General features: G+C 36.5%; 2 protein-coding genes across 4 annotated transcripts; one reads left to right on the top strand and one right to left on the bottom strand.

Annotated features, from left to right (window-relative positions):
- The first annotated feature begins 456 nt into the window (after positions 1 to 456).
- LOC122043035 (ubiquitin carboxyl-terminal hydrolase 2-like) lies at positions 457 to 8,386 on the top strand. 3 transcript variants are annotated; one of them, XM_042603479.1, is made up of 3 exons: positions 457 to 3,578; positions 6,871 to 6,952; positions 7,034 to 7,526. In XM_042603479.1, exons 1-2 carry the CDS (start codon positions 832 to 834, stop codon positions 6,938 to 6,940), a joined length of 2,817 nt encoding a protein of 938 aa, XP_042459413.1. In that variant the 5' UTR covers positions 457 to 831; the 3' UTR covers positions 6,941 to 6,952; positions 7,034 to 7,526. The 3 variants fall into 3 exon arrangements, with proteins under 3 accessions (XP_042459413.1, XP_042459412.1, XP_042459411.1); XM_042603478.1 differs by having other exon boundaries at positions 6,871 to 7,526; XM_042603477.1 differs by lacking the exons at positions 6,871 to 6,952; positions 7,034 to 7,526 and adding an exon at positions 7,546 to 8,386 and having other exon boundaries at positions 459 to 3,578.
- Positions 8,387 to 9,227: 841 nt separating this feature from the next.
- Positions 9,228 to 12,295, bottom strand: LOC122043034 (small ubiquitin-related modifier 1-like). The gene is made up of 3 exons (XM_042603476.1): positions 12,075 to 12,295; positions 9,578 to 9,727; positions 9,228 to 9,496 (listed from the first exon to the last, which is right to left on the bottom strand). Exons 1-3 carry the CDS (start codon positions 12,150 to 12,152, stop codon positions 9,428 to 9,430), a joined length of 297 nt encoding a protein of 98 aa, XP_042459410.1. The 5' UTR covers positions 12,153 to 12,295; the 3' UTR covers positions 9,228 to 9,427.
- Between the last annotated feature and the right edge of the window lie 1,147 nt (positions 12,296 to 13,442).

Below are 13,442 nucleotides of genomic sequence, written 5' to 3'. Positions count from 1 at the left end.
CGTCACCTTATATGATAGCAGTTATGAATCATAACTTATACAATTATAATAGATATGGAAATAAAGATATTTTCAAAAAATGAAAATATATTGAGGTGAGATGAGAAACTTGATGATAAATTAAAAAAAGGAGTATCAATAACAACGGACATCGTTTTCACTTTCCCTTATCCACCATTTACTATCTATTTTACAAATAGGCACATTCTATTGGAAAATTTTATTATACGGGTCTCCAATATAATCATTTTGCATCACAACAACTTCTAATTTTGATCTAAAAAATATCTCAATAATCAATTTAACCTCTTTGCCGCAACGTAAGTTGTGGTATAATATATATTTGAACCTAACAATTATGATTTTCTTAAAACAGAGGGTGTAAATATAAATTTAAAATATTCTATATATCGCAGATCATGGGCCTCCTCCATTTGTAAACGGGCCGGGTCAATCTCCGGTCAAGTCGGTTCCACACTCTCTCTCTCGCTCGCTCGCTCGCTCTCTCTCTCTCCCCAACAAAACCTTCAAATTCCCTTTTGCAGTTTTTTAGGGCAGTCGCGAGGTCTCTCTCTCTCTCCGTCTCGCCTGCTTGGATCATCCGATTCCGTTTGTATTGTTATCAAGCTCTTCTCGTCTCACACAGTGATCGGATCCTTTTCTCTCCGTCTCGGTAATTCTGTGATTTTTTTGTTGTTTAAATCAAGTCCACTTGGATAGGGAAGCAGGTTTTGCTGTTTGATTCTTTGTGCCTGGATCAATATCTTCTTCTTAAAAAAAAAAAATTGGATTTGGATTTGGATTTGGTTTGGATAGTCTTGATCGGTTTCAATGGGGAAGAAGGTGAAAAGTAAAAGGTTGAACGCTCGCGGATTGCATCCTCGGGCTCCCAACCCAGGGGCAAGAGGTTCGGGGGAGGATGTGGATGGTGAGGATGCCGTGGCCGGAGGATTTTGTAGCCATTACAGTAAAGACAATGCCCAATTGAATCAGGTTCTTCTTGGAATCTTGTCATCCGATGTTGCCCCCACTTGCGAGGGATGCAGGGACTATCCTCCTGCTAAAAGAGTCGGGGATAAGAAGGGTAAGCAAGAGAAAAAGAGGGAAGGAGGAGCAAAGAGCCCCGGCGGGCATCCTGTTTGGGTATGTTTGGGTTGCAATCGCTGCTTCTGCAGGGGAGCAGTGAATGACTCGGTGCCTTACGGCCATGCTCGCAGGCATTGGAAGCAGGTGCACCATGATCTCATGGTGAGATGTGACAAGCCTGAAATTGGCTGGTGCTTCTCGTGCAACTCATCGATCCATATTGAGTTGCCAAACGCTGATGCAGAGGAGGAGGAGGCTAAATCAGTTGGAGATGATAAGAGGGTTAAAGTTTTAGAGGCTGAGCCTTTTACCATGAATGAAGAGAAGGGATATGTGATAAGAGGGTTGTCAAACCTGGGAAACACTTGTTTCTTTAATTCAGTGATGCAGAATCTTCTGGCAATAGATTTGCTCAGGCAGTACATGTTGAACTTGAACAGGCCTATTGGACCGCTTACTATGGCGTTGAAGAAGTTATTCAGTGAAACAAGTACTGGGCCAACTACTAAAGGTGTATTGAACCCAAAGAATCTTTTTGGATGTATATGTTCCAAAGCACCTCAGTTCAGAGGTTACCAGCAGCAGGACAGCCATGAATTGCTACGTTGCTTGCTTGATGGGTTGCATGCTGAAGAGAGCAATGCTGGAAAAGAGCAGGATACCGATGATCAAGGCTCTCCAAATTTAGAGAGCACCTTGGTTGATAACGTATTTGGTGGCCAGCTATCTAGTACAGTCCGTTGTGTTGAATGTGGCCATTCTTCTACAGTTCATGAGCTGTTTCTAGATTTATCACTGCCAGTGCCTTCAAAGAAGTCAACTTCCAAGAAAGCTCCACCTTCTCCACCTAAAAGGAAGCCACCTCCAAAAGAAAGAAATAAAAGTAGGAAGTTTCAAGAAAAAGCAAATGCCAGAGGATCTGTTGTCTTGCCTCAATGTGGACCTGAAGAAAGAGTTACTTCCTCAGTGGACTATTGCGAGTCATCTGATCCACCCAAAACAGAAGAAAACAATAACTGGGGCACTGCTGCACCAAAAACAGAACTAGATATTGCTCCAGAAGCTGAGGGTTCATCATGGATGGATTATCTTGCAGAACCGACGATGACAGCAGATGCTTTAGATTTTGCTATTCAATCTTCTCACCCTCCTAATACCTCTCAATTATTTCAGAATGAAAACAAAATTTCTGTTGGATCAGAAGTGGACAATTCTCCTACACAACCAAAAGTTTCTTTGGATTCGAACATTGATAATGTTAGCAGAAATGATACTTCTTCTTCATGCGTACATGATCCTGGAGTTATTTTGCTTCCTTATAAAGCACTAGATCACATCACTGGTGTCATGTTTGGTTTCAATTCTTCTCAGAGTCCTGATAACGAGTCTTCCTCTGGAAATTTGGCGGAGGAACCAAGTGTCGAGGCAGCTGCCATTGCTGACTCTGAACAAGTAGATGTCGAGTTTGATGGATTTGGTGATCTATTTAATGAACCAGAGGTTACTTCAGAGCTGAAGGCTGAAACTGGCATGGTTGAAGAGACGCCTGCGACTCTTTGGACCAATAACAGTTGTGAGATTAATCAGGAAGTGGATAATAGTGAAAATATTGTTTCAATTGAAAGTTGTCTAACATTATTTACCAACATGGAGCTTTTGTCCAATGAACATGCATGGTACTGTGAGCACTGTTCGGGAGCCTTGTCAAGTGATATGATTACTGATGAGACATGCAAGAGTGATCCTTTACCAACACTAGGCAACACAAGCATGATGAAGCTTCAGGATGAAGGGGATGAATGCACAACTGAAAAAACTTCTCTTGACTTCCAGGTGAGCTACCTCCATTCAACTGGTCTTAGCAATTTAGGAAATAGACGGACAGCATCAGTCAGTGCAGAGACCGAGTTACTCTCAGAAAAGCCCGATTCAGAGCAGAAATCATATGTGGGTTGTGATTTGGATGAAGCAAAATTTAAAAATGAAGCGATCACTGATGGTAATAACAAAGTTTTTCCAGACTATATATCAATTGGTCAAACAGACAAATTAAATGTGATGGCAGAAGATCAGGAATTTACAGATTCAAGGCCTAAGCAAATTGAGGGTGACAAAACTGCAAGTGTCAAGGAAGAAGCTCAATTTAGTGGGCATGCTCTAGCAGCTACTTTGACTAATTGTCCACATGATATTGGGGAAAACTTGATGAATCCCTGCAGAAATAACAAACTTGCAATTAACTTACGGAAAAAGTGTTCAAATCTTTCAAGCCAAGCTTGTCCAGCCCAATATATAAGGGTCAAAAAAGAGGAACCTGCAAAGAAGAAATTCAAGAGGGATGCAACTAAAAGGATTTTAATCAGCAAAACACCACCTATTTTGACTGTACATTTGAAGAGATTTAGTCAAGATGCTCGTGGTCGATTAAGTAAGTTGAGAGGCCATGTTCTCTTCCACGAGATACTTGATTTGAGGCCTTATCTAGATCCAAGGTATTTTTTTTAAAAGGGAAGAAATATTTATTTTTCTATATTGCCGATGCTGCCTTTGTTTGCCATTTGGAATCTTGGAGTAGAAATCCATATCTGATACTTGAGTACTGATCTTGTACCTCATTTTATTTTGCCTCAGTCTTGGAGGTGATTTTGCTAGATCTCATTAGCTAGAAAGTCGAACCTTGACAAATAATGATTTTATTTTGAATGTGCTGAATACTTATACTTTGGATGTGCTATATGATGATTCATTGATATCTTTTATAGTTTTTTATTTTATATAAATTGGAAGGATGTCCTTAATCAACAAATATGCCCAATAGGCATTGCTTGGCCTTTTGTTCTTTCTAACAATACCATGCTATTTTGGCCAGCATGGGAGAAACATTGTCGGCTAATTGCAATGAGCTAGACTCATATCCAATAGGAAAAAGAGAATTAGCAAGACTAAGTTGCAAGGTAGTTGTTTGTCCTAGTCCCAAATTGGCATGCGTTGGATTTAGAATAGGTCCGCGAGTCATGGGGATCTTGGATTGCATGCAACATGAGATGGGTGTTGGGGATGTGTTAAAAGTAATAAATGAAGTGTAAATTACAACATAAAATTGTATTAATATGTAATAATTCATAATCAATTTATAATTTTATTTTAATTAACTATGATATTAAATATTGTGGTACTATGATTAATTAGGATTTATAAGGTTGATAAATAATTATTAAATTACTGTATTTAATTAAGTTGTAATTTTAAATTTTCGAGTAGTTTTTATATCTTTATATGTTTTCAGAAAGGTAATTAATTTTGCATAATTTATAGTTAAATTTACTTAGTTAGGGATTATATACTTCATATTTAGTCAATAATTATTAAATAACTCAGAATAAATTATATGATTCAATTTATAATGTTGTTTATTTCTTAGTTAACTAGTAAACTTTATAGTTACACCTAATAGTTAATTCACAACTTACACGTTAATTATATTTGATAGTGAAATTCAACTATCAAATTAATTACCTTTGTTTGACACGACTTTGTAAATTGGTCATCACAATGTTATATTGTTGTTTCTGAAAGTAAATAAGTGGAGAGAGATTAAAGGTGTAAAACCCATTTGAATTCATCTATGCATGACTTAAAGTGCATAGAGTATCGTGCATGGCATGGTATCTGAACCATTCTGGCCGAGGACTAATACTCAAGCATGGAACGATCTTTCAAACCTTGTCACTAATCCATTCCCTAAGAGTTTGAGCAATAACCATCCTCTTCGATTGGCATAAGTTATGAGTTAATGGGCTATGTTATTGGATCCCATATATTTTCAAACTCCAGTCACTAATTGATACTCTTAAGATTTCTAAAAAAGTTAGAATGAAAATAAAAAAAGTATAGGTCAAAATTTTGAATCTCAGAACACCTCTTCTTTTATCTCATTGCTCGATTGGTGGTTCAAATTGTATTTAAATTTTGCACATTTATTATCATAGAGAATATTTGATCATCCCAATTATTGATAAATTTAAGGGCAAGGTGTGTCTTGTAGAATAGTGACATTTACTTATCATCTGCTGGCCTATGCACACATAGCAACACATAGCATCCTATATTAAAGCCAACCTTTACTGAAGACAATCAAACAAGTTTATTATCTGACTAGAGCAGTGATATGGCAAACTACAAATGCTGCTAGACAAGAAAAAAAAAAAAAGAGGACAGTCCAATGCACGAAGCTCCTGTCATGCAGGGTCCGGGGAAAGATCCATTGTACGTAACTTTATCTTGTTTTTTTGCAAGAGGTTGTTTCTAGGATTCAAACCCGTGTCCTTGGTCACAAAGCAACAACTTTATCATTGCGCCAAGGCTCCCCTTCACAAATGTTGCATGCTGCTAGACATTGCTTCTTAATTGTTACGAAGCTCAGCTGTGCCAACTCAGGTGCTTGCCATTCAACTGACAACTCATCAATCATCAGTGAGGGAGCAAGCAGGCAGAAAACATCTACCATGGCTATTCTCATGGGAATTTGAGGAGGAATTTTAGAAGTGGGGGGCACTAGACATGGAACAACAACATGGGAAATTGAGTGCAGGAGCATAGAGTCATAATTTTCTTCACTTTACACCATATTGGAGCTATCCAGCAGATCATTTCCTGTTTTTCTTACTTCTATTTTTCATATCAAAGGACACCCTGTGAAAACCATAGGTAGAAGATGGATGAGAAGTCATATTAAGAAATTGACAAGGATGAAGAAGATTAAGAAGATGACTATTGCTTGTGGCCAAGGACTCAAGCTTGCACCTACGTAACATCAGAAGGTACTTTGCTGGTGACTTCTTTCAAGTTGTGCCTTTCTTTCACTTGTCGTCCAAGTGAAAATGGAATGGATATGTTTTTCTCAAACACGATTGGAACCCTGGACTTGTTTGACCGAAGAGCTTGAAGTTTCAAGGATCCAAACTTGATCTGATGTCAAAATGAGCAATTACCGTGAGGGGTGAGCTCACTAGCAACCATCAAGTGAAGGGAAATTCTTCATTATTCTTTCCTCATTACGGCTTCATAGAGGGCCTTCTTTTTGTCGGTTGAACCTTTGTGAACACATCTGCCATCACCATGCACTAGAGTCAGAAAAGATGGCCTTTTCCGCTCTTGAGGTGATGCCCAACTATGGGCCTCATGTCCTGTGTGGCAGTAGAATTAGCTAAATATCAAAGCTACTATATGCTGCATTAGCGAATAGTCACTAATGAAAATTTGAGTTTTTAGATTGAGGTAGTCCCTTTTCTTCTGCTCAGGAGAGAAAGATCTTTATTAGCAGGATTATACTCTCCTTTAAAGGTCGAAGTGGAAGCTCATCAACTATCAGATGCAAGAGAAACCATGAAGCTTACCAGCATATGGGAATGCCAGATTCTCTCTTTGCCAGTCTCATACTGCACCGCTTGAGCAGTCTCAACCACTTACAACATCCAAAGTCCAATATCCAGGCCAAAGCTCTAATATTTGTTGTTCCCCGTGCATTTTGTCAATGCTTGGCTCAGTAGAGTGGAATTTGCTTTCCTCACCAATTGTTAACATGCTTGTCCTAGCAATTCCTAAGAATCATTGGTAAAAAAAATCTGCAATGATCTACTGAAATTGCTTAAAAGCTTATCTTGAAATACAACTGTCAACCGCCCTTTTCATAATTTATTATCTTGTCATTAGTTCAGCTGTTTTATTATTTTATCTTCGATTTGTCAGTATGTTTCATTACCATTTTGTTTACTCCTGATATAGTGGGAAAGGAAGGCCAGGAGATAAGCTGAGAAACCAAGGGATCCATGGACATGTTTACTTTCAGCAGTAGGAGGCTAAGGATGTAAACATTAAATGTTTTGTATATATCTAGGTCTCTGGTCAGCAAATTTGGTTGATCTCTGCTTCTCTCTTATCCCTGTAGTTTTCGATAACTTTGGCAGACAGGAATGGTTGCGAGTACCTCCACTTTATCTTTCCATCGCCTGTCATCCTATTCTCCAAATAAACAATGGATTTTCATCCCTCTGTTGTCCACCCCTTGCCTGGTGCTTCCATCAAAGTTAAAGTGCATAAGAAAACATGGTCTCAATGGTTGAGATGAAAAGCAATTCCTGACTTCCCATAACAGAGATGTTCTGCAAAACTTGGATTAGTGAGTAGTGAAATTACATAACATTATGGCTGTCACTTGGAGCACTGCAGAGTTTGTTTGGTTCAATGCTTAGAATTTCATGTTATGCTTCTCATGTAACCTGTTCATCCAACAGATCTATCAATTTGTTTTTTCCTCTACTAAGGGGACAAGTGCATATTTTGTTCATATATTATCCTGATTGATGAAGGTTATTTGTGCATGAGATTGTTTTACTTGCGTGAATGAAATAATAACAAGGTTGTTTTCTTCTTATAATGGTTGCCTGTTTCTTCTTCCAGGTGCGAGGAAAATGAAAACTGCATTTACTCCCTTTTTGGGGTGGTCGTACACTCTGGTGGCATGGCTGGTGGTCACTATATTGCCTACGTGCGAGGTCAAAGGAACAGTGAGAAAGCGAGGAAGGACGTAAATTCATCCTCCTGGTTTTACGCCAGCGATGCTCATATCAGGGAGGCTTCTTTTTCTGAAGTCCTTCAGTGTGAAGCCTACATTCTGTTCTACGAGAAGATATAATCATCTATTCAATACACTCATGAAAATCCCTCTAAACATGTGAAGAACTGGGAACCTCTACACGTGCTTGCCACCGAGAGAGTCCAATCCATGGAGATAGACAGGAATTCTCAAGTACTGCTGGTCTGCCACCAACCACATTTGAAACTCAAGTCAAGATGAAAATGTGGTGGATCGGCTTCTTGGTGCCGCAAGATTTCCGGACATATCACATGAATGATTCGAACTTGTTTGAGAGGCTCCGAAGACTCTGCGCCCACATTTTTGAGAACGCTGTTAAATCTCAGGGGTAGTATCCATCTTCATACAGGTGATTTTCCATCATGAAAATTGGATTGCACATTTTGAATACAAAATTTGCTCTAAACAGTCGATTCATGGGTATAGTCTACAAAACTTGCTGGAGATGTTTCATTGAGAGTTGTTTCCATTGATCAATCGCTTATATCCCAATGAATAGAACTTGTATCGATCTAAACGTGTGTTCGTGGTGGATAACTTATGTGAATGCTCTGTTTATATTCCTTTCTAAAATTGCATTGTATATTATAACTTTCATTTTCATTTTCTAATGAATTATAACAGTTTTATTTTCTTGTGAGAAAACAACAAAACAAATACCGACTTGATCTTATTTAAATGCTTTTCTAATCTTATGTAATTAATTATTTGATTAATACATGATCTCAACTTTGTATGCTGCAGCGTTTCAGTTTCTCTTATTTCCCAGGAAATTTCTCTCTATAAATAAATTATATAATTTTCCCTTGCATAGCAAGAGATGGTATAACATCAATAATATCAATATTTCTCTGTGAGTTTGCAAATCAAGGTGCATATTTGATCAACTTCTTTTTGTTCTGTCAATTTTATGACTTTTTTTTTTAAAAAAAAAGGAAAATGGACTATTTAAACATTAGATAGCTATTTTATTCGACCTAGTTTTACGGTAGTCCAACAGAGGGGCGTTTAGATATGTGAGAATTAGGAGCCCAATAACCAACTAAATCTACTTAACCAAATGAAGCGAGCAAGTTCTCCCGTTACAGGCGAACAAGATGACCAAGACAATTGCTGACCAGTGTCCAATGGGTTATGTTTGGCGCGATCCATTCCTGAAGAAATCTCGTCATGCTTGGCTTAGCACAACCACCTAAGACGATCGAACTAAGCAATTGTATTGAATAACCAAAGCAACTCAAACTAGGTGAACAGTCAAACGAAAACAGAACTAGTCACATGACCCAAGTCAATCTAAGATGGAGAATACATGGGCAATGCATTATTCCACAACAATATTTCGAACAAACTAAGATGATAAATTTTAAAAAACAAAGCTCTTATTCAAATATTTTTCAACAATAAAAAAAAAATTTGTACATGAGCCCAACTCAAAACTAGCCCCCTTTACTGTTTGTGCTTTTCAGATTTGTAACAAGGTTTGAACTTACACAAGAACATGTAGAAAGGCAAACATAGTTTTCAACAAATCACAACCACTGAAAATAGAGAAGATTTGGAGCATCGCGATACATGTACCAGTTATATAAGCTTCACTGATCACTCTTGAGCAACTAAAACATGTAGCTAGCAAATATATGCATTACAGTCATAATTTTTAGCAAAATCAAGAACCGAAATGTTTCTCTAGATTTGAAGGCTACCTCCAGTTTGATGCAGCATGGCATCAATCTCATCGCCATCTTCCATCTCAAGCTGGGGAAGGCAAGACAAGTGAGGAAGATAGACACCACGACCATGAGAAGAAAAAATTGATCGAAATGATTATTTACTCACCCCTTCTGGAGTCTGTTCGCCATGGAGCCGACGGCCATCGAACAGGAAAGCAATGGAATTGAAATCCACAGATTGGCGATCACAATAAGCGTTCATGAGTTTCTTCAGCTGAGTGCTGCGCTTGATCCGGAAGAACACTTCATTTCCATCCTAGAGAACGAAAAAGAGGCGCAACTTTAGCAGATGAAAATAAGATCAATCAACTCTCATTTTGGCATCATTGATATTAAAAATTCAGGCTTAAGGGAATCACACAATTATTCATATTTATTCAGATCATAATATCTAATAAAAACTAATACATCCGGTTATTCTTTCAATTATTTCAACTATTCGATTACACAAGAATAAAAATTTGTCGCCCAGCATTTCAATAGCATAATATGATGGTCCCATAAACCTATTCTAAGCTTGGGATCAAAATGTAAAAAATAACCCACCTCTTAAACTACCCACCTGAATCATGAAATGTTTATTTCTTTCTCAAACAAAGATTAAGAGGAATAATTGCCTATCATGCTCGCTTTGGCATAGGTTAAATCAAGCAGAAGCTATAGTTGACACAGGCATAGGATTGAATGAAGATTTATATGTGCTGAAAAATATGACAGCATATCTTTATAGTCCCTCAGTAGATCAGTAAAAAGCAGAAGATTTTGACTTACCCAAGCTACTTTGTCGGGAAGAATAGAGCACCATCAGAATTATTGTTTGAAATTGATTTTAAAAAAAAATCTTGAAGATAGTAGAAAGGGTGCAGACAGAATACAGCTCGCAACGTTAAAGCTCATGATTTTGCAATTGTGAAACGTCTTTACCATAATCTTACTTAAACAGCTCATCTAATGACTTCTGTCAACCTTCAATTTTGTTTCTCCTTGTCGTAGTAGCATGGGCATTTAAAAGCTGTGGCCCTTTTAAACTAAAAGCAGCCAAATCTAAAACCTGACACTGAGTGTCAACAGTAGTAACTTGTTTTCTAGTGCCATTTGTAGTGATTAAAGAAATTGGATTAATTGATAAATATGATCAGTGCTATGCAGAGAACCACAGCACATATACATATGTGGTTCCTTCTTCATGGTTTACTTCCATAGTTGTTTGCAAAGACCCAAAAACTAGCATTATCTGTGATCAAATAAGGGATCTAACGCAGCTATTCCTAACTAAAAAGTACTACTTTTCTAAGTGTATAACAATTTTATAAACTAATATATAACATGATCAATTCTAAATGTTAACCTAAAACATTTAGGTGATGCATGTTCAGATGATCTGTTAAACTGATGACTAGAATATATGGTTACACATTGTGTTACCTTGTATGGTTGACATATATTTTTCATGTGGAGTGTTTTATTGGATAGGGCAACTAATATACTACTTAGTTATATATGTTAATAATTTTTTTTCAATATAAATTTTTTTATATAGACTTTGGAGAGGAATGCACCAATGTAAGAAATACCAACTTTGCAGTGGGACAAATTGTTTTCAGGCTACAAGAAAATCACGCTTAAACTATTATTGTAGAAAGTGCAAGACGCTCTAGGGTCCAAGGTACATAATGCCTAGGGCACTAGGCGCTAATACAAGCTGCTCTAGATATACTTAGATTTGTTTAATGCGCGAGGCTACAATTATTTATATGAAGTTACTAGTTGATTAAGTATGAAATTTAAATAAATTTATTGTGAATTTTATTATTTTTTTTTCTAAAATCACCAGCTAATCCAAATGTTAACGAACAGTGCTTTGAATCATGGAGATACTCAGCATGTTTCAAATAATGAGCACAAAAACAAAGGTTTTAGAATACCAACAACTGACAAGCAAAGTAACAATGAAAATCGTACGATCAAATCAAGTTGGACAAAGCTAGAAATCATGGCAAAGGGAGAAACAATAATAACGTTGATGGATTGACACAAAGGCTAAACTCCATTACACTAACAGTCTGGATAGAGGAATAATAATGAACATGAGAAAGCAAAGAGAAATAGGATTGAAGTGAAATAGACACAATAGAAAGGACCGAAATTAGAGAAGAGAGGGAAAGCTCAAAAAGGCAAACCCGTCATCCAAACCTACTTGGTTAATTAGAACTCAAAGCCTATATAGGCTTATGATATAGAACCCTATATCAAAAGATAGCTAAGAATGAGATTTGAGGATCATGATAACCCTTTCCAAGAAAATCACTATCATCCAAAATTATAATAGATCTACAATAATCATGCATCATATGTAAAACTGCTATTACAATTCGCAAGAGGCAGACCAAAAAAGAGAGAGAACAGGATTACTATACAGAGGCAAAATGACAATCTTCATTCGCTATTATGAGCGATTTGAATCATCAGAAAGTAACTTTCACATCAAGGCGCTTTATACTCCACCTCCGATCGAGGGACTAGAAACCGCAGTGGATTCTCAACACATAGATAACCAAAGAAAAACACACACGCAGAGAGCAGGTAGAGAAGTGGTAGCAAACCTGCCCCTTGACCTTGAGATTGATGTGCGCCGCTTGATCCGCCGGCTTCTTGTCTTCCTCGTTTCCAGCTCCCGACATCCTCTACGGCAATCGATCCGAACACAGCAGAAACTCTAGGGTTTCGGTCAGCAACGGCACCGTTCTTGAATCGGACGAAGAAGAGACCGATGCGGGGCGGGCGAAGCCGTTCCTTAGCCTTTTATCGCTGCAACCGAGGGCGGATTCGAAAACCGCAATTTATATTTGCTTTGGCGTCCGCCACTAGAATGTTCTTATTCTCATTGGCGTTTGTATCACGCGCAGTATAAGAAAATATTCTTAATAAAACTCTTCTATTCAACTTAAGTGGGAAGTTGAAAGGGCTACTAGTAAATGAGCTTAGGAAATGAAGTTAAAACCAAAAGTTAGGTCTTAAAAAACAAAGACTAAAGACTTTATTCTTACATTTAATTTAAGATGATAAATAATCTTTAAGACATCTTCAATAATTAAATCTCTTCATAATTTTTTTTTGTTTTTAATATGTCACATCAATACCAAAAAATAGAAAAATTTACTATTCTCACCATAATTAAAAAACCTCCCTACAATTTTTGTTGTGAATCCTACATTACAAATCACATACCTTTATTTATTTTTTTCATTTAATATTTCTATATAATTTTTACATAATATTTTAATTAATTCTCATCTTTAGTTTAATTTACTTGTAATTTTTAATTAATGAACTTATGATTTTTAATTTAATTTAATTTATAATTTTTATTTAATATTTAATTAACTTATGAATTTTAATTTAATTATAGTCATTTGTATTTTTTTAACTTATCAAATATATTAATTTTTAAAAGAAAGATGTATAATTTAACTATTAAATAAAATAGTTAATGGTTTTAAAAAGTCAAACATACAATATTATTTTTTTCCAATGATTAATGACTCCATCTTCAAGAGAAAAAAGTAAGTTTAGAAAATCAAACCTACTCTTAAACTAAAAACCTCAAAGCTTAGGGCATCTTCAATCATTAAAACTCTAAATGGTCTTTTTTTATGATTTTAATATGTCATGTCAATATTATAAAACCTCATTGAAACATTCCAATGGTTAAAGCTCTAAGTGAGTTTTTTTATCATATAATTCATAGTATATAGTTACACGGCTTCATGCAAATACATCAATTTCAATACAAAAGAGTATGTTTGAGTTTTTACTATTGCTCTTGAACTATAAACCTCAAACCTCATATCTACAATGATTCAAGTTTTTTTATTAAGCTTTTTTATTTTGAAAACTTCTCACAAACCTTGCATTGGAGATGCTCTTATCTCCATACTCATTGGAGCTTTTTTGTTGAGCTTTTTTAACTT

Source organism: Zingiber officinale, chromosome 2A (genome assembly GCF_018446385.1).
Source record: "Zingiber officinale cultivar Zhangliang chromosome 2A, Zo_v1.1, whole genome shotgun sequence".
In the NCBI taxonomy this organism is placed as follows: Eukaryota; Viridiplantae; Streptophyta; class Magnoliopsida; order Zingiberales; family Zingiberaceae; genus Zingiber; species Zingiber officinale.
This window is presented reverse-complemented; position numbering and strand designations above follow the sequence as displayed.

Coding starts and splice junctions, on each gene's coding strand:
- LOC122043035 (XM_042603477.1), top strand. CDS start 832: ATGGGGAAGAAGGTGAAAAGTAAAAGGTTGAACGCTCGCGGATTGCAT. Junction 3,579..7,545: donor AGGCCTTATCTAGATCCAAG/GTATTTTTTTTA, acceptor TTCTTCTTCCAG/GTGCGAGGAAAATGAAAACT.
- LOC122043034 (XM_042603476.1), bottom strand. CDS start 12,152: ATGTCGGGAGCTGGAAACGAGGAAGACAAGAAGCCGGCGGATCAAGCG. Junction 9,728..12,074: donor ATCTCAAGGTCAAGGGGCAG/GTTTGCTACCAC, acceptor TTCGTTCTCTAG/GATGGAAATGAAGTGTTCTT. Junction 9,497..9,577: donor GCGAACAGACTCCAGAAGGG/GTGAGTAAATAA, acceptor TGCCTTCCCCAG/CTTGAGATGGAAGATGGCGA.